The sequence below is a fragment of the Anguilla rostrata genome, chromosome 5 (genome assembly GCF_018555375.3).
Source record: "Anguilla rostrata isolate EN2019 chromosome 5, ASM1855537v3, whole genome shotgun sequence".
NCBI lineage: Eukaryota > Metazoa > Chordata > Actinopteri > Anguilliformes > Anguillidae > Anguilla > Anguilla rostrata.
This window is the reverse complement of record NC_057937.1, coordinates 57171424-57195343: the sequence shown is the minus strand read 5'-3', so window position 1 is coordinate 57195343 and position 23920 is coordinate 57171424. Positions and strand designations below refer to the sequence as shown.

The 23920-nt window shown below is 44.6% G+C and overlaps 1 protein-coding gene and 5 non-coding genes across 6 annotated transcripts in view; 2 read left to right on the top strand and 4 right to left on the bottom strand.

Annotated features, from left to right (window-relative positions):
* The window catches only part of vac14 (vac14 homolog (S. cerevisiae)), a 65434-nt gene extending 44950 nt beyond the window's left edge, over positions 1-20484 (bottom strand). Inside the window, 9 exon segments of the mRNA XM_064337322.1 lie at positions 8404-8553; positions 9340-9477; positions 9981-10102; positions 11889-11998; positions 13132-13239; positions 16209-16271; positions 17149-17316; positions 18224-18374; positions 19512-20484. Of these exon segments, the coding sequence (XP_064193392.1) occupies positions 8404-8553; positions 9340-9477; positions 9981-10102; positions 11889-11998; positions 13132-13239; positions 16209-16271; positions 17149-17316; positions 18224-18374; positions 19512-19615 (1114 nt within the window). The 5' untranslated portion in view covers positions 19616-20484.
* trnag-gcc (transfer RNA glycine (anticodon GCC)) lies at positions 315-385 on the top strand. Its single transcript has one exon. It is a non-coding gene; the product is annotated as a tRNA-Gly (tRNA).
* Positions 3814-3884, bottom strand: trnag-gcc (transfer RNA glycine (anticodon GCC)). Its single transcript has one exon. It is a non-coding gene; the product is annotated as a tRNA-Gly (tRNA).
* Positions 4456-4526, bottom strand: trnag-gcc (transfer RNA glycine (anticodon GCC)). The gene has a single exon. It is a non-coding gene; the product is annotated as a tRNA-Gly (tRNA).
* On the bottom strand, positions 4866-4936 carry trnag-gcc (transfer RNA glycine (anticodon GCC)). Its single transcript has one exon. It is a non-coding gene; the product is annotated as a tRNA-Gly (tRNA).
* On the top strand, positions 5352-5422 carry trnag-gcc (transfer RNA glycine (anticodon GCC)). Its single transcript has one exon. It is a non-coding gene; the product is annotated as a tRNA-Gly (tRNA).
* Positions 20485-23920: the final 3436 nt, after the last annotated feature.

The following is a 23920-nucleotide window of genomic DNA, read 5'->3' as shown; positions in this document are numbered from 1 at the left end:
CCTTAATAATTAGGTGCATTACATAAAATAGCCACCAGATGGTAGTGTGCACCTGATACCACTTATACCGCTTTATACAGCATACTTTATGGATTATATTACACTGTCACTCAAAGGTAGTTTACAGTTCCAAATAAAACCACAACTGCTACTAGGCACTGAAGAGCTAACGGAACACTACACATGCTAGCATTCCAGAGTGTCCTCCACAGTGCCTGAGGCAACCAGTCAGTGCTCAGTGCCGATGTGGCATTCCTTACACCCCTCCAGTGAATGTTTCACAGCGAACCCGTAGCAAACAGCACCCCATCTAAGCATTGGTGGTTCAGTGGTAGAATTCTCGCCTGCCACGCGGGAGGCCCGGGTTCGATTCCCGGCCAATGCATGATTCCTTTTTCCAGCCACCACTAGGACATGAAATCCGCTTTCCGAGCTGTTCCGTCGAACAGCTCGACCATTTACAAGTGTTAAGTGCCTCAAACATGCTGTGCGCACTTTGTTTCAATGGACACTGCGCAAAAACCTTACAGCGGATATCTATGGTCAGAAAAAAAATATCATTACACGAATGATCAAGTATGTTACCAGTGATGTCATCTCGCGATGCATTACAACTTGAGCAAAATGCATGCAGGTAACATCCATAAGGCACAGCAGGTAACATCCATAAGGCACAGCACGCACTGCTGCTGATCATTTTTACACTGCAGAAAGTGATGCCGTATCGCATGACAAAAAGCCTAAGCAGAATGCATTTTAGGCCCATTACATAAAAATAAAACAAATTTACCTCTTACTGCAGAATAAAACATTTCGTTTGATCACCGAAAACACAAGGAGAACCACATATCTCATGAGCAGGAACAAATGTTTGAAGTGTAGCCGGATTAAGTCTCTCTTAGGCTTCTCAATAGTTGTAAATGAAGGGCCTAGGTGCACGCAATGAACACATAGCTACATAGAGACTAACTGATGTAGTCTGCAAGATTTGGGAATTTGTGTTCACTAACTAGCTATAGAACGTTAGAATTGCTCCAGAATACTAGATACCTGATAAATGACATGAAAAATACAGTATAACCTCAGATAGGAACTGCAAAGTCATAGACCGTGGCAGACTAGTGTAAATTTGGAGGTACCACAAGCAAATACGGTTCATCAACATCAAGATTAAAAAGGTGCAAAAAAGGGTAGCATGAAACTATAAGTCATGTTTTCCACTGATAAAATAACTCGTAATATTAATGAAAGCTGGCACAGTCAACCGCCAAGGAGTACAGTGTGAGAGAGTCAATAGCATCTAATACAAATAAGGACCAGAGCAAAACCAGTCTGAAAACAGAAATCGAACTTTCATCAAAAAAAACACTGTGCAGTCAAAATCATATTTTAAAATGGCTATAGATAAAGAACCAAAGAAAAAGAATTCTACGACATTAAGTCTAATTTATAAAGTTAAGAATACTTTTTTATTTTTTATTTTACAATGAAAGCAATAAAGTTGTTATACTGCCCTCTGCAGGAGGATTTGGTATAGGGCATGTGGAGGCATTGTTTACTGGGTAATTAACACACCATTTACACTTTAATGAACCTCATTCACAGAACTTTGAAATTATTCTTACTCTTGTTCTTAAAAATGTTCAGAGAAAACCAATATGGAATTGGTTCTCCGTTTTTGCGCATATCCCAGGTGTATGAGATGATGAATGCTGACAGTAAATTTTATGTGCAATCCTGTTCATGTGATTAGCATAAGCAAAACAGTCATGCAAAAATACAGACTAAAAATAACTTTTTCTTATGAATGCCGAAATGTTCTCGGAAACCTTCTTACACGCAGTTATGTGAATGAGGCCCATTGTTCCTGCATGTGAAACTGCCTTAGAGGCATTGAAATGTGGTGACATTTGCATTCCCACAGGGCGTCGAGCTAAAATGGAGATATTTGCCTATGCATTAACATGACAGAGCCACAGATCCTCGAACAGGAGAGGGAGGAGGTTACATGGAATCGGCCCATCATAGATTGGGCTGCCCAGTCCTGTTCCTGGAGATCTACAGTTCTGTAGGTTTTCACTGCAACCCTAACAAAGCACACCTCATTCAGCAGCTGGAGATCTTGTTCAGCTGCTATTTAGTCGAATCAGGTGTGCCAAATTAAAGTCAAAATAAAAACCTAGATTTCTAGGAACAGGATTGGGCAGTCCTGGAACAGGAACAGAACTGGGCAGCCCTGATCAGAGATAATCCTGCAGACGGATGGAGGCACAACACAGTTATATCCCTCTTTTATCCAGCAGAGGGCGCTGACTGCCACGAAAGTCGTAAGGAGGCCTGGCTTGGGCTGCATACCTGCAGGAGACCAATGTAAGGACTTCCTCTGGAGGTGTTTGTCTATATAATGAGTTTTGTTCCCCTCTTCTATCTTCTATGCTAACAGCACACATCCATATCTTCATTTTAAAATGGCCTTTGACTGTCCTTCAGTTACCTAGATAAGCCTCGATGTTGATAAAAGTCAGCAACTAACAAACGTATAGAAAAATTTAGGCAGCATAACTCAAGCTAAATAAAGCATATTCACTCATTCAATTTCTGAGGCTGATACACTCTGAATACAACCACTCTTTAATAAAAAATAAAAAATATTTATATTTAAGACATTAAGCAACTCCCATTTGAAAATGAGGCAAAATTGGCTCTCAGTATTTAAATTCAAACTTGAGAAAAAAAAAACATTTCTGCATTTTCACCAAGTTTTGTTTTTGCATTAGTGGCTCTTTATTTCTCTTTATCTAAATTACGAATGTAAACTAATATTAGTACTGCAAATGTTACAAGTGTCTTCCTCCTCTTGAGCTATTTCCAAACCTCTCTGATGCTCACATCCGGAGTTATACAGCCCTAAATAGAACACTACATGGGTAGCTGTCTTAACTACTGCTTGTATTTTTGCATAAACTGCTTGTTGCTGTTCTCGTTTGTGTTAGTGTTACTCAGTTTAACCTTCAGGGTCCAAGTTGAACTATGCAGTTGTTCCCTGCACTTGGACCAGTACTTCTCTCTAGGGTTCTCGATATACTTGTTCCTGGTTATGGTTATACACTTTGTTGTACATCGCTCTGGATAAGAGCGTCTGCCAAATGCCTGTAATGTAATGTAATGTAATGGGCACGAAGGGGTTGACAAATAACTCTACACTGCCCCCCATAATTATTAGCACCCATAAACAAAAATGCTGGATAAAATGGTTTCTCAAATGTTTCATATGCTGCACAATATAAAGAATTTACATAATCTAACTGCAATGCTATTGCTCAGAAGAAAAAAGAAAAAAAAAAAAACATTTCTGTTAACACAAAATCATTTTCATTCTGAAAAATACTGAAGTCACAATGACTGGCACCCCTTAGTACTTTGTACGTCCTCCCTTCGCCAAGGGAGCGCAGCACAGCAGCCCAGAGTCTCTCGTCACTTTTGATTACGCGGGAGAAGCTTTAAGAAAGAGACCGGGGCCATTTCTCCGTTCCGAATCGCCCCAGATCTGTCAGAGTCCTCGGTCTCTTTTTGTGGTCTCTTCTCTTCAGCGCACCTCACAGGTTTTCAAAGGGGTTTAAGAGCGTGGGTGAGCTTCCTTTCTGTATGACCTTCCTCAAATAAGACTAGGCACTTACAGCTCCTGTTGAGCTTTTGCCCTTTACCGGCTAAGGTTATTGTAGACGTTTTAAGAGCCATGTAACAGAGAAGGTGTGCCTGGTGACCATGAGGCCCAGTACCATCGTTCTACGTCGTGGCAAAACTAAAAGGGCATGCATTGGCCGGGAATCGAACCCGGGCCTCCCGCGTGGCAGGCGAGAATTCTACCACTGAACCACCAATGCGAAGCACAGGACACAATTTCCCACCACTGCTCATAACGGCAGCCGTTATGAAACAAAACCTCCTGTTGCGCATTCGGCCAATCGGGAAGCAAGAGGGCGGAGCTAGGGAAGCAGATTCACAGTGCGCCCGTGAGCAGAGACGTGGGGGAGGGGAGGTGACCGTGCAGGAGCAGGCAGTTCGCAGGCGCTCACAAGCACTCGGCTTGCTGCCGTGGAAACAGCTCTTCGCCGCAAGAGAGTGGCTGGCTGCTAGCAGCAGTTCCCGTAAACTAATAACCACAGTGCACAAAGCTTTCCAGCATAAAACACTGCTGTCACCATACAGCCCAACATAAAGACCAAAATAAAAACTAACATGAAACTTGGATCACCTTTATTTAGTACTAGACAGTAGACACTTGCTGCCCCTGTTGAGGTATTGCCTTTCACTGGCTAAGGTTATCTGTAGACGTTTTAGGCAGATTTAAGAGCCAGGTAACAGGGGTGTGCCTGGCTACCCTAAGGCATAGCACCTGGTGTGACCATAAGGCCCTGTACCGTTGTTCTACGTCGTGGCAAAAGTAAAAGGGCATGCATTGGCCGGGAATCGAACCCGGGCCTCCCGCGTGGCAGGCGAGAATTCTACCACTGAACCACCAATGCGAAGCACAGGAGGCAGTTTCCCACCACTGCTCATAACGGCAGCTGTTATGAAACAAAACCTCCTATCGCACATTCAGCCAATCGGGAAGCAAGAGGGCGGAGCAAGAGCAGCAGATTCACAGGGTGCCCGTGAGCAGAGACGTGGGGGAGGGGAGGTGACTGTGCGGGAGCAGGCAGTTCGCAGGCGCACACAAGCACACAGCTGCCCCTTTTCGACCGCAAAAGAACCGGCTCTCGGCCAGGAAATCTGGTTCCAAAGCGGCACCAACACTTGGCCGGTCTAGAACCAAGAACCGCTCACGTCAGGGGCTGCGGCGATGTGGGAAAACTAAAAGGGCATGCATTGGCCGGGAATCGAACCCGGGCCTCCCGCGTGGCAGGCGAGAATTCTACCACTGAACCACCAATGCTGAGCTGTACCAATTACCCCCGCAAGAGTTTACGAAGGGTCCTCCTACACACGAAACCCGACCTACGCGGAAACACTGACCAATCAGACTAGCGTAGGCGGGGCAAATGCAACCGTCACAAATCTGGCCAGTGGGAGGGGACAGTAAGACATTACGTGAGAGCTCCATGCGCTAGACGGACACAGAAAACGAACTGCGTGCTCATATGCACACGGGGTTGGTCACATGACACCGCAGGAGCACGAGAAAGCAGCTAAGAGAGCCGGCTGCTGGAGTACAGGGTGATCAGAGAGCTCTTCATACTCACATAACCTACAGCATCGTTATTTTTCACCTTACACACGCTTTCACCCAGAGGTTCAGAGCGACTGACCCCATTTTCACTACCAAACGATGAAAAATGCCACTCATCCAAGCATTGGTGGTTCAGTGGTAGAATTCTCGCCTGCCACGCGGGAGGCCCGGGTTCGATTCCCGGCCAATGCAGGACTCCTTTTCCCACCCTCAAATCCCATTTTATCCTAGCAAAGGACTGCATTCCTGAAGGACCTGTTCAGCTGTTTTTTTAAAAGGGGGGACTACATCAAACAATTTATGTGGTTAAAACTGACATTAGCAAGCTCCTAAACACTTCTGCCATAAGCTCATCTTAGAAACGCGTTGGCTTCTCACTCTGAACCCTGTGCATTACATCATACATATCTCCAACTAGGACGTAAAAATATGACTTAAAAAAAATTTATTATTTATTTTTATCTATCTATGTCTGTGTGGTAGGGAAAAATATTTTACCTCAGAAAAATAAGTGATTTTTCTTTCTAATATAAATAACATGATTCATTGAGCGGAAGTATTTAATTTTTGCTGTCAAAAATGAACGGAGCCCAATGGGGAAAACTGGCTTTTTGAGCAAAACTCACACAGGTCACCAGGGGGCGCCATTACATCGGGAGCCGAGGTTGAGAACAGAAAGCTGAGGCTTTGATTAAAACCAAGGGGCCAGGGATTGTCATTCTCCGTGAAGTTCATAAACTCCAGTGGTTACTCAAGGTATTGCAGTTTAGTAACCCTCAGGTGCCAAAAAGCAAATTTCCCCATTGAAATCCAGTCAAAACTACAAATTTACCCTGGCAAAATAAAATTATTTGCATTGAACTAATTACTTTCCAGGCACCAATTTTTTTTCTGAATCCCACAGAAGAACATATGATTTATTGTCCATGGAGCCGGTAAGCAGAAGCTGTCTCCAGTTCTTGTATATCTCGATGATTAAAAACGCACAAAACAAACAAACGCTCAGTGCCGGACACTGCCTCGAGAAACAGCGTCGAACTGCAGTCTGCAAAAGGTAAACTACAATGACAACAACCACCGATACACAGGGCTCTGCGGCAATCCCATTTCAGGAGCAGCTGCTCCCGAAAACCGATGTGGGCCAACTGGAAAAATCATTTAGGAGCGCGTTTACTAATTGGGGTTACATTAGTGTGCTCCTAAGTTCTTCCAACTCAGGAGCACATGTGCAGAGGCCAGACAGCAGAGTTTCCTTGAGAGGAAGGGCTCTGAAGACTCCACAAAAAAACAAAAAACAAAAAAAAGGAGCCACAAGACTCACAGCAATCCAAGTCAGAAGTCAGCTGAAGCACTTGATGACGTCCACACGATTTCAGTAACAGCTGGTTAAAAACCACAAGGGACCTACAGCAGTGGGCGATGCCATTTTTCACAGCATTTATATTGCACATCAGCGCCAATGATACATTAGTCACGTAACAGACATCCTATTCCACAATGACTAACACGAGTGGAGCACAATACACGTAAGTACATACCAGAACAATCCTATGCAAAAAAAATTATAAAATAAATAAATATCTGAAACACAATGCTACAGCTGCAATATGCAAGGGTTACGGTTGGCTGCCATAAAACAGGAAGTACCACTATGATGGTTTAACTCGCCGCTCCCAGTTAATGGGACACCATTTTTGTAAAAACTGCTGCCTGCTGTGCCCACACTACATTTGCATACATTTACACCACCGCATCAGGGCAAACCCAAGCTGTCGGTAAACTAGACCAATAAAAAAATCAGTGCAAACCAAACAGGGGCTACAAAACGCCATGTAGAAAACAAAGTGCTCTTTGACTTCCGGGATTTATCCCTGATGCTGCAGAAAAAACCCCGCTGGGAGAACCAGGATAAGGAAACGCAACACGATCGAAAAAGGGGAAAAAAGACAACGCAGGCCTCTCTTCACAGCAGCTTGTTTGAAGAGGACCGAGAGAAACAGCGCGAGCCTCGAAGTGACATCCGTTGAGGTGATTACCTTTTAGTGTGTAAAGAGTGTTTTACAAAAACCAATAAAAGACATCCGAGCCGAAGCCGCTGGGCTGCCTGGTCGTTACGGCTGTACAGGTTAGGGGCTGAATGACAGCTGGACGGGGCGCAGAGCAGGGTCTGACGAGCGCTGGCGGTTGAGGGGGAGGGAGGGGGAGGGGGGCGAGGGGGGCGAGGGAACCGAGACATTGCGGAAAGGCACCGTGGCAGACTAAAACAAACTGCACTCAGAGCAGAGGCAGTGCAGTCCATGACCGCTGAAGGGAAGCGTGAAACTAATCTCACAGCTCTCCTCCACGGATCTAACCCAGAACCAACGCCTGCCCTCCACCTTCCAGCCACGGCCAGGGGGCCCCAGAGAACTGCCCACAGGCTAAAGGAGATCCATTACAGCACAGGCTAAAAAAGATCCTTTACAGCACATGCTAAAGGAGATCAGATCCTTTACACCACAGGCTAAAGGTGATCCTTTACACCACAGGCTAAAAAAGATCCTTTACAGCACATGCTAAAGGAGATAAGATCCTTTACACCACAGGCTAAAGGAGATCCATTACAGCACAGGCTAAAAAAGATCCTTTACAGTACAGGCTAAAAGAGATCCTTTACACCACAGGCTAAAGGTGATCCTTTACACCACAGGCTAAAAAAGATCCTTTACAGTACAGGCTAAAAGAGATCCTTTACAGCACAGGCTAAAAGAGATCAGATCCTTTACACGACAGCTAAAAAAGATCCTTTACAGCACAGGCTAAAGGAGATCCTTTACACCACAGGCTAAAGGAGATCTTTCACAGCACAGGCAAAAGGAGATCAGATCATTTGCACCACAGGCTAAAGGAGATCCTTTACACCACAGGCTAAAGGTGATCCTTTACAGCACAGGCTAAAGGAGATCCTTTACACCACAGGTATACAGGTGTGTCAAGAGACCTTCAGTGACATGGCAGAGACTGTTTACTGCGGGGGGAGATCAGTAAAGCGCAGAAAAGTATTTAAATCCAAAACAAATATGTATTTGACCCAGGGCTGATCAGCACATGTCCCTCAAACACCAATGAGGTCGCACACCCCCCCCACCCCCATTCACAACTAGCCAATGAGGGAACCCTAGCAGGACACTCACTGTTCAGCTCTTCCAGAGTCTTCGGGGGGCTGTCCTCCCGGGTGGGGGTGTCGCCGCTGACCTGTCCTTTCTCTTCCTCTTCCTCGTCATCCTCGGGAGTCACCAGCTTCATCAGGCTGTGGTTGCAGGCGCTGGCCGCCTCTTTGGTGTCTGGGCAGGAAGGGGTTAAGGACGCAACCCTCGCACACGAGAGGAAAAAAACTAGGAGAAGCCGACTGGGGTCCGGCCATCCCCTTGCCGATGACAGCGCCTGGGTAGGGTTCGAGTCCCTTTCAATTCAGGGATTTGGGGAATGAACTCGAATATAGCGCAAGAACCACCGGAAATATCCACACAGAATATAGCGACATAGCTCAGGAGGTAAGACCGATTGTCTGGCAGTCGGAGGGTTGCCGGTTCAAACCCCGCCCTGGGCGTGTCGAAGTGTCCTTGAGCAAGACACCTAATCCCTAACTGCTCTGGCGAATGAGAGGCATCAATTGTAAAGCGCTTTGGATAAAAGCGCTATATAAATGCAGTCCATTTACCAGAACATTGCAGAACTACAATTCATTAACTGAATTTCAGCAGTGGGAAGCAGTCTGGCGTAAACCGTTAGGGAAATGGGCTTATAACTCCGTGGTTGTGAGTCTGATCCCCAGCAGTGCTGAGCTTCTCTTGATTGTGTGATTCTCATGTTTGTGTATGAACTGTGGGGAATTTGACCTCTTACCGCAAAAAGCACAGGTAGTAAATAACATAGGGGTGTGACGGAGATGATTCTTCTAAACGTCGAGTTTCCGAAATCAGGTGAGCTTACACATACACTGGGTAATTACACAAACTGTCGCTGGGGTGTAATTATTTCACGGCCAGGCATAATCGGGGTGATTTTAACTTGAGGTAATGGAAGCGGCGAGGGCGGGGGAGGGGGACGGGGACGGGGGGCTAGGATACTCTTTTTGCGGTCGTCGTAGGACAGGCAGGGCAGCACGGCGGTCAGGATGCCGGAGGAGTACGGCAGCACCACGCGGCCGGCCAGCTGGATGAACTCCCTCATCCACGTCATGGACGTCAGCTGGATCAGGTCATTCGCTACGGGGTGGGGGGGGAGGGGCGGGTGAGAGAGAGGAGGGGATGGAGGAAGAGAAAGAGAGGAAGGAAGAAAATGGGGGAATGAAGGATGAGAGGGAGAGAAAAGGGGATGGAGTGACAGAAAGACAGGAGGCAAGAAAGGGGAGAGGGAGAGAGAAGGATGGAAGGGAGAGTGAGATGGGAAAGGAGTGAGTGAAAGAGAGGAAGTAAGAAAGGGGTGAGAGTAGGGGATGGAGTGAGTGAAAAAGAAGCAAGAAAGGAGGGAGAGAGAAGGATGAGTGTGAGAAAGAGACAGAAGGGGATGGAATGAGTGAGAGACAGGAGGCAAGAAAAGGGGAGAGATGGAGAGAGAACAGATTTGAATTTTTGAATTTGATTTGAATTTCACTTACTTCCTCCAGGACAATTACAAAGAAATAACAATTCTCAAAGGAAAAAAAAAAAACAGTTGAACGTCTATGAAAAGAAAAAGGAAAAAAAAACACCATAAAGCAGATACTCACTCATCTTGGACTCATCGGACACCTGGCAGTGGATGACCAGGATGTTGGCCATCTCCGCAAACTTAACGCTGGACGGGGTCTTCTTAATCTCTTTGAGGAATTCACCCAGGACAACCTCGCAGCTGAGAGAAGACGAACAGCCCTCAGCAACCACCAAAAAACCCTCTTTTCCAAATTAAACGGACCAAGGCGGCTATTTACAATTTAGCCGTGCGGCAGACGCTTTTAGTGACTCACAAAAGTGCCTTTCATGTGGCAAGCAATCTCTAGCTACAAGAGCAAGAGCTAGGCGATTGCAATCGCAGAAACAATTTGTTCGACCTGAGCTACAAATACCAGACAAGGGCCTCTCAATAGCCTCCACTTGCAGATACGCGGAGGGGCATGCGTGGATTCATTTTAAACCCACATCTGTAAACATCGGAAGCATTCTTAGACCTACCTTGAATTTTTTTGTTTTAATTAACCAAATGGCAGATATTAAATGATTGCCATCTTGAGAGATTTTTTAAAATACAGATCCCCACACTTTCACAGTACACGTGTGACCCAAAACTATTTGAATGTAAACAGAGAGGACAGCTAGTAACAGAGTACCCCGCCCTCTATGCGAGATATAGAGAACGATTACAGCTGTGGTAAACAGCGATATGTGCTAACCAGGACAAGGTAAAATATGAGGGATAAGTTGCACCAAAATAGCATTTGCATTGGGGAAAAAAGGGAAAGCGCAACTCATTTTATTTATCTTTTCAACTGGTTATTAGTAAGGTAACCTGATGTCGAAAGCTTAAATAATGTTATTATTATATTATTAACTCATATTCCTGCGTTAACCCTGCAAGTTGTTTCAATTATTCCCACGTCATTCTCACGATACTTACGGTCATGAAATAAAATATCCCCAGCTTTAGGCCTACGCCGACTGTCACAACTGCAGCAGTAAAATGTTATCGTGACCTTTCTCAAAAAACGTCTTGCATTTTAATTTCTAGGCTGTTGTATTCATCGCAGTCCTCAGCCTCCATTTTATGTCTTCAATTCGTATTTTCAATTTCGGTTCGTGGCATCCACTCCTTAAGTTAAACGGTTACTCAACTATTTAATATGGGCCTGTTATGTGCCCCGTCTAAACGATTATTTTTGTCATTTCTACTTAAAAATACATATTACTTCGTTTTCTCTCTGTAGTTGTAGTTTAAGCGGCAACATTTAATGCACGCGCTATTTTAAGCTAAGGCCTTGGCCTACTCCTATTTTTCCAAACCGTTACAAATTACATGAGTAAATGTAGCTGCAACGTCGCCATTTCCCTACATTTTCCCTACGTACATTTTGGGAAAACGTTATTAGAACGAAATTATCCTGGATTCTGGAAACCACCATCATATTTTCCACCTGCAGAACGTTTTCCAGTGTTCTTCGGCTTGATCTTCATACGGCTGGCTAATTAACTTCCTTAATTATTTGTAACCGCGCAATGAGAAGGGCTGTTATCAATTCATATAAACCATGTACCCAACACAATTGTTAGCCGACGTAAAACGATACTTCTAGAAGTAGTCATGTACACTCTCAGAAATACAATGTAGCGCTAAAATGAAGAAAACCGTTCGGAGCTTTAATCGCGCGCAAGCGCGTACAGTCACGTTCTATGCATTCTGCCATTTCCGTATTGTCACGCGCTGAGCTCATGCCCACGTTCTGAGCAGCAACCCAAAAAAAAGTACACACCACCTGTTAATAGGCCAATGCACGCGGCTATGAATCGCTTTTGCGGTTTTAAATGAACTTTATATTTTAATTTAAACTTTATATAGACCATCTTGAGTGGTTTCATAAGGTCAAAATTGGCTGGTTAAATGTGCCTTTCTCCCCTGCGGTCAGCGGAGACACGGAGGGCCTTACGTTCTGCGGATCTCCTTGCTGCTGTCCCCCAGAATCTGAAAGAGACCGTCCAGGATTTCTGGCAGGTAGTCAAGGAGGTTGATGTCAGGGACCGACTCCAGCACCAGGATCTGGAAGAGCGGAGAGAACAGCAGTCCGAATTTCCTCAGATGGAACACAAACTCTCTCTCTCTCTTCCACACACACACACTCTCTCCCTCTCTCTCTCACACACACACACACACACACACACACACTCTCTCCCTCTCTCTCTTCCACACACACACACTCTCTCCCTCTCTCTCTCACACACACACACACACACACACACACACACTCTCTCCCTCTCTCTCTCACACACACACACACACACACACAATGGTATATACCCCCCTAAGGTCCCTGTTATCACTGCTATATTGCCACATCACTTAGTGATTGCTGCCCTAAATAAGGTAAACATACACAGATACAGATGAACAGGCCAGCCTGAAAATCATTTCCACCCTAAGTGGTGGAACCAGAGACTGACAAGGCTGCTAGCCAACCTCTGTCCCCTGTGGTCACACACACACACACACACACACACACCTGGCCCCATGATCACTGGCAAGAGGAAATAATCCATTTTAAACCCGCTTCCTTTTAAATTATGTATAAAGAGAGCTTCGTTTATACACTGTTTAACATCGCACCTTATATATTATTATGTAATATATAATATATAATCTAGCCCATATACCAATCCTAATATTTAATGAAGCTGTAAAATATATGTAATATATGTTTTGGGTCATTTGTCACAGGGGGTTAGATTCATCTACCACTAGGACTTAGTAAGGACTAGATAAGGACAAAAATGAAAGGGTGTACTTTTTCCACATCACTGTACACATCTTGCAGCTTGACAGTACCCCCTATAAATAAACTGGACCAGCATCCTTTGGGAAACTTAAGGAGAGAACCCCCCCCCCCCCAGATTTGTCCCTAGTGATACCAAATTGCTGCAGACAGTAAACTTTTAAATGGTTCCAATGAATACAAGATTGGCAGCACATTGTTAGCTCCACCCACTAAAGTCTTTCAGGTAGTCTCAGTCTTCCATCCTGAGTTTAAAAAGTCCAGCACCATAACAATCGCTGCATAACTGCCATCTTACGAAACACGGCATTAACGCTTTTTGTTCCAGGTGAAAGAGGTAAGGCTATAAACAGATGCCAGTTCGGATGTGTCCTGTCTGAGAAAGGCAGTCTTAAAAGCTCACCCAGGATATGATGAACTGGCGAGCATACTGGTTGTTGGAGTAGATCCTCTCACGCAGCAAGGGGACAAAGGCCACCAGGTCAAACTTGTTGCTCTCCGTCACAATGTCCTGTGATAAAAGAGAGGGGGAGAGAGAGAGAAGGAGAGGGCGGGGGGGGGGGGAGAGAGAGGATAAGAGACCGAAGACAGAGGGGTAGAGAGGAAAAGAGTGGAGACAATAAGAAAATGGAGAGAGAGGGGAAAGGAAAAGATGAAGGAGGAGCATAGAGACAAGAAAAAGAAGAGACGTAGAGAGAGAGAGAGAGAGAGAGAGAGAGAGAGATGGCATCAGCCTTGCTGGGCACCTGTGTCACCACAGAACTGTCCAGGGCCTCTATAAGCCCTAACCCTGCATTTGCACCATTAGAGGAGAAAGTACAGAGAACAGGACTCACAGACTATTGGCTGCGTCACCAAAACGTGGACACGGTGAAGCAGCCAGTGGGAGGACAGCTTTGCATTTTACACCCCAGTGTACCCCAGTCCCCTAGGCCCCCGCCCCCTGACACGTACAAACGGGCGACATCTTTGTGTGACTTTGGACTTTTGTACGTCGATGTTAGGAAGCACCCACAGAGAGATGAACGTTTGGTTATTATAATAGAATTGAGGCAAGAGAAAGACTTACACACACGCACATACACACATTACATTACATGACATTACAGGCATTTAGTTCATCAGTTCAAAGTGCAGAGGTGCAGAAAAACACACTAGAGTGAAGTAAAGATTGTAGTGCCAGAAGTGACCACATAGATCAGGCCTCCAACCCTGTAGGGTAACCTGTTCAGCGAAAAAACAAAACAATCCTGCGAAGTACAAAACTAATGAGATCACATTAGCCTAACACACACACACACATAAGCCTGCACACGCACGCACGCACACACAGTCACAAACACAATATTGTGATGTAATATAATACACGATACATGGGGGGATATTAATTAGTATTTTCTTTGGGGGGGAGAGAGTTGCTTTTGTCTTCTTTAAAAACACAGCAATCTTGCGTTCTCCCCGCAGGGTTTTTATACCCCCCAAACATTCGCATAAAAAGTAAAGTACGCACCCCCATTTCACAACCACTCCGCTTCTCCTGGCCCCCCAGAGAGAGAGAGAGAGAGTGAGTCTGACTGACAGTGGCCACGAGGTGCGCCACACCACACCACAAGCTTAACACCTCTCGCCAACCTGACCTTCACCCGACCCCCTGCGCCTACAGACTCAGCCTTCACCGCGCCTCAGCGACGTCATGTGATGCACAGCCAGGCCGTGCGACAGAACCACGCGTCGAGCGTGCCGCCCTGAGATAGCAAAAGTCGTTTGCGATCGCAGACTACTGCCACCTCAACCCCACCACCCGTCCCACCTAGATCTACCACAAGGCGGCAAGCACCTCACCCCACTCACCCACCACCGTCCGCAATCTTAATCTACCCCCAAGGCAACCCCCACCCCACCCCACCCCTCCACTCCCTCACCCACCTACCGGTCCGCAATCTTAATCTACACCCCCAAGTGCCAACCCCCACCCCACCCGACTCTTACCCACCCACCGGTCCGCAATCTTAATCTACCCCCAAGGCCAATCCCCCACCACCCACCCCCACCCACCCCACCCCCAGCCATCCCCCCCACCCCAGATTTTCAGCATACGTCCGCAGTCAGTGTACAGCCCCACACAGATCCAGTACGCTAAATGAATGGCGAGCTTGCGGTCTTGCCCTGTTCCTTCCTGCAGCGCACGCAGTCGCGTACACGCAGTCGCGCACACGCAGTCGCGTACGCAGCGGCGCGTCGTCACAACAGTGCGGTCATTGTGCGGCTCCTCGTGTTTATCGAGGTGCCCCGTGCTCGTTTCGCCTCGAACCCTGAGCAGTCGTTCACATCCATTTCCTGCGATTGCATAAGCTAGCAAACCACAATTGAGTTTTGAACACAGAGAACACAGGCCAACAAAGAGGACCATTCAGTTTTTATTCTTTGTTATTTCTCCTCGACTCTCACAAAAGCGTTTTTAAGTGACTTGATTCTTTTGGTCGCCAAACTCAGTCCTGGGGGACCCCTATGTATGCTGGGTTTTGCTACAGCCAATACCTTGATCAATTTTCTTGATCAATTCAGTTGGAAACAGGGGTTTCAGTTATTTTTGAATGGTTTTCTTACACTTAGATTAGTATAATTCAGGTTTGGCCCACTGATTTCAGTGGTCAGGAGTCAACTCAGTTTGCTCTTATACTTAATTTACCTGTCAGTAAATATGTTCAATGATTAAACAATATAACCTCTTTCAAAAGGATTTATTTCCACATTACAGTAAAACAAAGAGGTTGATGTGACTGATTAAAAGTACTGGGGCATTATTTTTCACAGCATAAATAGAGACTTAAGGTGACAGGAGAGCAAATCCTTCAATGGACCTTAAGTGTATTTCCATGAACAATTAGCAATTTATTATAATTCAGAGATTGCAAATGTAGTTGGAATGAAAAGCACCATAAACAGAGCTCCCCAAGAACCAAGTTTTGGAACCACTGACTTTGACAATATTTTTATAGTAGCGTCACAAATTTGTCACAACACACTAAACCAAATCCATTGCTACATACGGCAAATCCCACAAGCGTAGGATTACATCATCCCCAAAACAGTTACGACGACAGAGTTACTGAGTTGATGACATCGGCAAACAGACAAACCTTTAGCCTCTGCATAAACCTTTTAGTCCTTTTTTCTCGTCGTACATACGCTGGTGAATTTCGTCATTACAAGCTAGGTCAGTACTCTGCAATGTGTAAATATGGGGACGAGATTACTGCTTCACTCTGAGTATCCAGTTATCTGAAAGAAAAACACCCATTGACATGACCCGATTGGATAGACTTCTCGCGCACTGATTGGTTCGTTGATTCAAACCGGCCTGTTATCTCACTTATCTACCCTTTGACACAACAGCTGACGCGACCCGACTGTATCGAGTTCCCCGCGCGTCCGATTGGCCGGTGGATTCAAACAGCCCGTCGTCTCCCGGTCTCTCACCTTCAGGAGTCGATCCAGGAGCTCAGAGCCGCTCTTTACGTTGGGGTCAGGATCCGCAGCCAGCTGGAAGAGAAAAAGGAGGGCTGAACACAGTGTTTAACCGGCCCCCCGCCCTCGTCTCCGCCCCCCCACCCCACCCCACCCCACCCCACCCCCACCCTCAAATCCCCCCCGTCACGCGTCCCACTGCGCTGACAGACATGGCAACAGCAGCATGTCATCATAGCGTGTCATTGCCAGATATGGGTCAGACCACCATTGGTAATACATTAACCCATTAGACACCAGTACATTTCATGCAGATTACTGACCATTTAATAAAAATTAAAAAAATAATAATAATAATAATAAATAAATAAATAAATCAGTTTTCACAAGTGTTTAGAATAAAATGATTCTTTCATGTGAGCTGTACATTCTGGTTAGAAACCTATTTCCGTCCGGGAGCGTATTAAAATTTTACAAGCTAACAGAAGAGCTGAAGTACTTCAGACGTAAATTAGACCCAGGTCTGGTCACCACACTGGTGCTGCAGAACCTTCTGCTGTTACCACACCATGGCTTCTTCCCTGTGCAAGTTCATTGCTTTCATTTATGCAACAGGTATCGTCATCCAGGTAAGCGCACATTATTACACTTTACACAGCAGCAGCCTGCTGGGAAGACCGTTTCTTTCTTCCATACCCTGATGAAAGCATGCAACGCTGACACCCTGCAAAGCTAAACAAGGCTAACTTGTGGAGAGTGTGGGACTTTCTCTTCTTTCATTACTTATTCATTTTAACCACTTAATATTTTAACTAGAGCTGCCCCTGGGAAAGCATTGTGCAGTGTGCAGCCCCCCTCCCCCCCCCCCCCTCAGGTTCTCTCAGTCCTAGTGCTCTACCCACTACACCCCACGCGGGCCGTCCCTTGGGGTGTGGCGAGTGCGTGAGGTCACCTTGCTGAGCCCGTCGAAGAGCACGTTGAAGTGGGGGAGCACGGCCCCCCGGGCCACCTTCACGATGTTGTACAGCGCCTCGCAGGCGTAGTACCGCAGCCGGCTGTCCGAGTCGTTGAAGCAGGTGAGGACCGGCTCGATCAGCTCCTTCAGGTAGAGCCCGGAGTCCTGCACGGGGGACGCACAGACAGACGCACAGACAGACGCACAGACAACCGCACAGACAACCGCACAGACAGACGCACAGACAGACGCACAGACAACCGCACAGACAACCGCACAGACAACCGCACAGAGAGACAAGCATGGTGTCAGGGGATAACATGGGGACTAGTCTTCGTCACTCTTTCCAGGTGTGCTATACCGTGCGCTAGCTGAGCACGAGTTTCATTCTTATACATCAGTAGTGTGGTGTGATTAATGTTACTGTGCATCAGTACTGTGGGTGATCAATATTACTGTGTGTCAGTAGTCTGGGGTGATTAATGTTACTGTGCGTCAGTACTCTGCGTCAGTAGTCTGGGGTGATTAATGTGACTGTGTCAGTACTCTGCGTCAGTAGTGTGAGTCATTACTGTTACAGTGTGTGTCAGTAGTGTGAGTCATTACTGTTACTGTGTGTATCAGTAGTGTGAGTCAGTACTGTTACAGTGTGTGTCAGTAGTGTGAGTCAGTACAGTTACTGTGTGTGTCAGTAGTGTGAGTCAGTACTGTTATTGTGTGTGTTCAGTAGTGTGAGTCAGTACAGTTAGTGTGTGTCAGTAGTGTGAGTCAGTACTGTTACTGTGTGTGTCAGTAGTGTGAGTCAGTACTGTTACTGTGTGTGTCAGTAGTGTGAGTCAGTACAGTTACAGTGTGTGTCAGTAGTGTGAGTCAGTACAGTTACTGTGTGTGTCAGTACTGTTACTATGTGTGTTCAGTAGTGTGAGTCAGTACTGTTACTATGTGTGTTCAGTAGTGTGAGTCAGTACTGTTACTGTGTGTGTCAGTAGTGTGAGTCAGTACTGTTACTGTGTGTGTCAGTAGTGTGAGTCAGTACTGTTACTGTGTGTGTCAGTAGTGAGCACTCTCCTACCTTTCCCAGAGCGATGGAGCAAGCTGCCAGGCCGATCAGGCCCCCTTTGCGGCTGTGGGGATGCTGTGACAGGGCAAACTCAGAAGCCAGGATCTGGATGACATGTCGTATCTGGGTTGAATTATTCTGGGCTACAAACTCCCGCACAAGCCTGCGAACAGACAGACAGACACACACACACACACACACACACACACACAGAGTTTACTGCAAAGGTAAGAAGGAAGCCACACGTTTTTGTACAGTCCATTCCATTCCAGCACTAATTTTTGAGATCCAAGCCATACATGCAGTCAATGTCCTCCTCATGACCAAAACCGCATTTAACTGTACAGTACATGAGCTGGTCTCCAGCTTGTTTGTTGGCTGAACTTATCAATGACTTTTGAGCTCACACTAATTCCAATGAGTTTTAGAGATCACCTCTTAGATATTGCCTTGTTCACTCAGGTCATATGACAGGGGGCAAACGCACTTTTCTTGTTACCTCTATCCATGCGATGCCTAATGACATTTGCATTGCCTAATAGACTTAAGTGGGCCCTGCAAAAACCACATTTCACATTGATACAAGGAAGAAAAGCGACTCACTATCCAACACGTCATCAACGGTATGTTTTCACCGTCTGAAAGGCTGTAGTAAAAACTGTTCAACGGGTAAGGATGTGAAAGTGAAACGGATCACGATGCCAAAGAGTATTTTGATTAGAAGAGTGCATTAAATAGGACTAATACGTGTAGCGAAACAAAATAATACGTTATGAAAACAAGTGTAGTTGTTGCAAAGACAGGTGTCTCGACTGAAAGACATAAGTTAATAGACTTGCATACCGAGCATCCGATTGGTAAAACCAAGATATGTACAAGGAGTAGTCACCAATAAGTAAGCAGCTGTACAGATATCTGTATGTTTGGTGGGCTTTTGACCAGCTACTTGATAATATCATAACGTTAGTGCGAAACAACCAAACCCAAATGGTCAAGCGCTAAAGCGACCCAAAGAGGTATGGAAGACCCCAATCATGTGATTTCTCACCCCCAGTCTCTACTCCGGCAGTAGAACGCAGCACGGAGAAATACGTTTAGTTTCAAGGAAGCAATGTGTCTTTTACATATGGTTTCCTTGAAATTATATTTATTTAAATAAATAAAATTAAAAAACTCTGTATACATTAACCAAAAACTGGTTCTCGTGCGAGTAAGACGCATTCAACTCCCAAACGCAGCGTTACGGACCAGTTAAATCGAGAAATGTACAGCTATTAACAAAGAAAAACTGTCAACTTACTTCTCAATTTCTAAGGCAGCAACTTTTCTCTTTTCGTAAAGTTTGTCGTTGAGAGCTCTCACGATGTTGGGTGTCAAAGGGGAGAAATCCTTCTCTGTGTTCATTTTCACAAAAAGGCAAAATGTCGAGCGACGCAGCTAGCAAAGTGCTTTGAGTAGGCAGTGACCTCAACAGAATATGACCCTACCCTAGATAAAACGATAAATTAAAAACCAGACTCAGTTAGCACATAATTCTGCTACCTTTAGAATATAGCAATGCCTGTATATACTAACGTTAGCCAACCAGCCGGTTGCCTTAGCAAGTTCATACAATATGTGGACGCAGAAAAGAACTTCGAGCAGCTAGGTTGTGGTAAAGCCAACAATACGATCCGCAGTTTGCTAGGAAGCCAGTTGTACTGTTGACAAATTATGATTCAGCTAAACTCTGTAACGACCTAATCCAAGTAATAATAAATAGAAGTTTTAATACCACAGGCTCCCAACAATCACAAGCTAACTAAGCAAGCTAACAACCGGTAGACTACCTACAAGAACGTGTAGTAATGGAGAATGCGACTAAAAAGCCAGTTTAAAGTCGATAGCCCTAACAATGAACAATACTAAAATATACACCGTGCCCCCTCACTGTGGTTAAAGATATCTCCAGGTGGTTCTCGCGTTTGGGTTATGAACGCTGGAACCTAACTAAAGCCCCCTGGAAGGATTCTATTTGTCTAGCGTTAGCTAGCTATCTCAAATGACATGCTCCGAAAACTGTGTAACGTAAACCTTCTCTTCACAAAAGATGATGAATCAGCCTAATTTATGTAGCAGGTATTTTGTGATGCTGGTTTCGCCAAGAAGAAGCAATCACGGTGACTGATGCCTCTTCAAAGAACTGCTTCAAAACAAGCTATTTGACTGCAGCCATACTTCCCAATTCACATGACACTTCTCCACCCCTTCTAGGCTGACTAGTCGAGCGCCGAACGGGTTTTTTTTCCCGAAACCGAACATGTCTTGCTGAGGCTGGTGTGTGGAAGACAAATGCGCTTGGCCTGAAAACGAGGCGAGGATTAACTGCGCAAAAATACAGAAATGTGAAAACGTGAGACCTGAGATATTATGAAAATTAACGGCTATGGTGAAACTACAACACCTCACAGACTTCTGATGTAATCAAGATTTGAAGGAGGAATACTTCTAGGAAGTATTGCTTCTTTATTTTCACCATATGCATGAACTAGAAAGTGGCTATTTTAATAAGTTACCATTATCATTCGTGGTCAACTGTTTGGAATACCTTTTTACAGACAAAAATGGCTCTGAGAAACAACACAAGAAGCAAGGGCACAAAAAAACTGTGTTTCCATAATTTGTGCCAGTGTGAGTGGAAATTTCAAAATAAGTCCAATTGCACTATTTAATTAATATAATATTGTTACATTGACTTTCCCCAGTCAGTCGCAAAGGCAGATTCACTGGCCGTTTTCTTCAAACGTCGCTATTTCAGACTATACATCAACATCTCTATTTAAAACACCAAGACCTTCTCTTCCTTATTTACAGGTTTTGAGGCATGTAGCTTGATGCTGACAGTTAATTTGAATCTACTTTTACCTCTCTCTAGCTCTAGTGGTGTTTGCTTACCTGGTTTAGATAGATTAACCATAGATTAACAAGAGCTATGTTTGGGAAGAAGTATAGTTCCAGCTCTTTTGTGGGCCTAGACAGAAGCGTCTTGCTAGGCAGGAAGTGGAAACTGACTTAATGTCCATCCATCCATTATCTATACCCGCTTATCCTGGGCATGGTCACGGGGCGTGCTGGAGCCTATCCCAGCGTGCATTGGGCGAGAGGCAGGAATACACCATGGACAGGCTGCCAATCTATCACAGGGCACACACACCATTCACTCACACTCACACACTCATAATTCACACCCCCCCCCCCACTTGGGTAACACTGCCACTAATTGGGCTTTGCTCTGTCGGGTTCCCACACATTCATCCCTGCAGGGACTGGACTAGAGTGATGTACCCCCAGATTTTATAGATAGACACACAATTAGGGATGCTCAAGGTGCCACCTTTACCAATACCTTAACAACTCTATCACTACTTTGACCCTTTGAAGTGTATGTTCTAAGTCAGTGTTCTAGAGCTCAATTACTTTCAGTTACCCATAGCGATTGTTACATCAGCATTAGAATGTTCAGTTAAGAACATTCTATTCACTCATTTTGAATTTCACACCTCAATGGGTTAATTAGAATTTTAATGTAAGAATGAATTTCTTCCCTCTTAAACACACTTTGACGGGTTCGCTTCAGCTGTTGCCTAACTCACCAAACTGTTTGTGTAGAAAATTAACACTTGAATTTGCCTGTAAGTAAAAGTTTGTGACCAATGCTGACTTTGCCTTGGTCTTTGTAGTTTGTGTTTTGTTAGAGGTAATGCCTGTGGGTGGAATTTTGATTTGCATACCTCTCATAAGTTTAGACATCATCCTTTATGCAGCGAACAGTTCTCTGTCAGTCACACACACCAAACGTTATGGCTAACGTGGAGCTGAGATGCATTATCATCTTACTGCTGCTGTTCCATATCTCTGGAATACCAAGTGAGTTTCTGTTCCTTTTGATTTTGACCTGCCATGTGTGTGAGCTGTGTAAACTGAGTTCAATTACTTGTTAAACCACCAATGTCTGTTTGAAGTCACGTTGAATCTGGCTTCCATTGTGTTGTAACTGAGCTGAAAACCTGTTCACTTTTTATCATCACCAGAAGAGGTATGAATACAAAGATCAGAAATAATCACAACTTTGAGAACAAATCTATTCACAAAACAAGTCAGGTGCCCACGGTATCTAGTGGCTGAAAAAGTGGATTTAAAACCAGAAAGGTGTATTTAATACCAGAAGACTTGAGCAGTTCAAGCCTTGCCTTAAAGCAAGCTAACCAACACAATTTGCTTCAATAACTATCTCTAGCTGTATAATGAATGGCAAGAAAAAAAGATGTAATTAGCATGACACAGACCCTAAAGTGCATATCTTATGTCCTGAAATAAAAATAGTTGTATTTCAGCACAAAGTGTAAATGTCCCTATTTGTTCATTTTACGTTACAGACGAATAAAATATTTTTTGTTGAGGAGCAGTTCAATATATTGCTTGTGTTCCCTTACATTTTATGTTGTTAAATGATGCAATGTAATATAACATTCAGTTTTCTTTCTTTCTTTCTTTTCTTCTTCCATTCAGGTGACGAGTCTGGCTCGTCTGAAGAATGTAAAAATAATAAATGTGGAAAAGAAAGCAAAAATGCATTATTTGATTGCTGTAAAAAACAAAAGGAGAAGTGAGTTAATTCTTATTTTTTGACTGCTGACGTTCACTGTTGCAAATCTTTCCTGATGTCCTGATGATTGCATTAGTTAGAATACTGGCTCCACCATCTTGCATAAGCTGTCTTGTCTCTTCCTGACAGAATAAATGATTACATAAATCAATGGATAAATGCAAATCTGGAGACTGAGAATTTCATAAGAGCAAAGAAAACACAAAAGAGAGACAAAATAACTTCTACTGAGCTGGCATTACCCTCAAAAAATGTGAGTATAGAGAGAGAGAGAGCATATTTGTCATAAAGGAAGTCTCCTAATTGACTCTTTCGTGGTGAGGAAAACAATTCAATAACTGAAAAAAGTGCATATTGCAAACAAAAAAAGGTAGGTATATGGTGTTCAAAACGGAGATGCAAATGTCGAAACATGAAACATGACTAAAAATGGCCACCCATTATAGCAAATGAATATTAGAAACTAGAATGCAAAGTTCCTAAATAATGTGCTCTGTTCCAGAGTCAAAAGGATGAAAACGATGATGTTTTTGTGCAAATTCCTGAAGAAGCCCTGCTGGTAGCCCTTGGGAATAATAAAGAGGTCAACTACAGAATCTTTATACTTCCAGGATCCCTGTTCCCGGTAAAATGCACAACACCTTTCCCGTGTGGCCGGAAATAGAATGTGACCTAAGTCGGGTCTGTGCGGATTTGGTTAGTGATGATGAGAGAACAGCTCTTTGTACTTCAGTACTACAGATTTGGGTGGTGTTTCAGGTTTTACTTGGTGCCTCCGAATGCCAGGATTTTTGACAGATTCACTGGGCATCTTCTTCCACCTTCTGTCTATATGCAAACCACGGAGGACAAGGACTCTGTTGTCCAGTCCATGGTACGGTGTCAGAATAACAAAGCACTCCTGGGGCATATTTGAATAATCAACCTGGGGAGTGCTTACTCTCTGAATACTTTGCCTGCAGTGAAATTCTTTTTATGTGCTTTTAAAGTTCCAAAAAAGAGAACAACGTATACCTTTATATTACCTGAGGTTTTCATCCCATGGAAAAAAAAAAGGTGGAAGT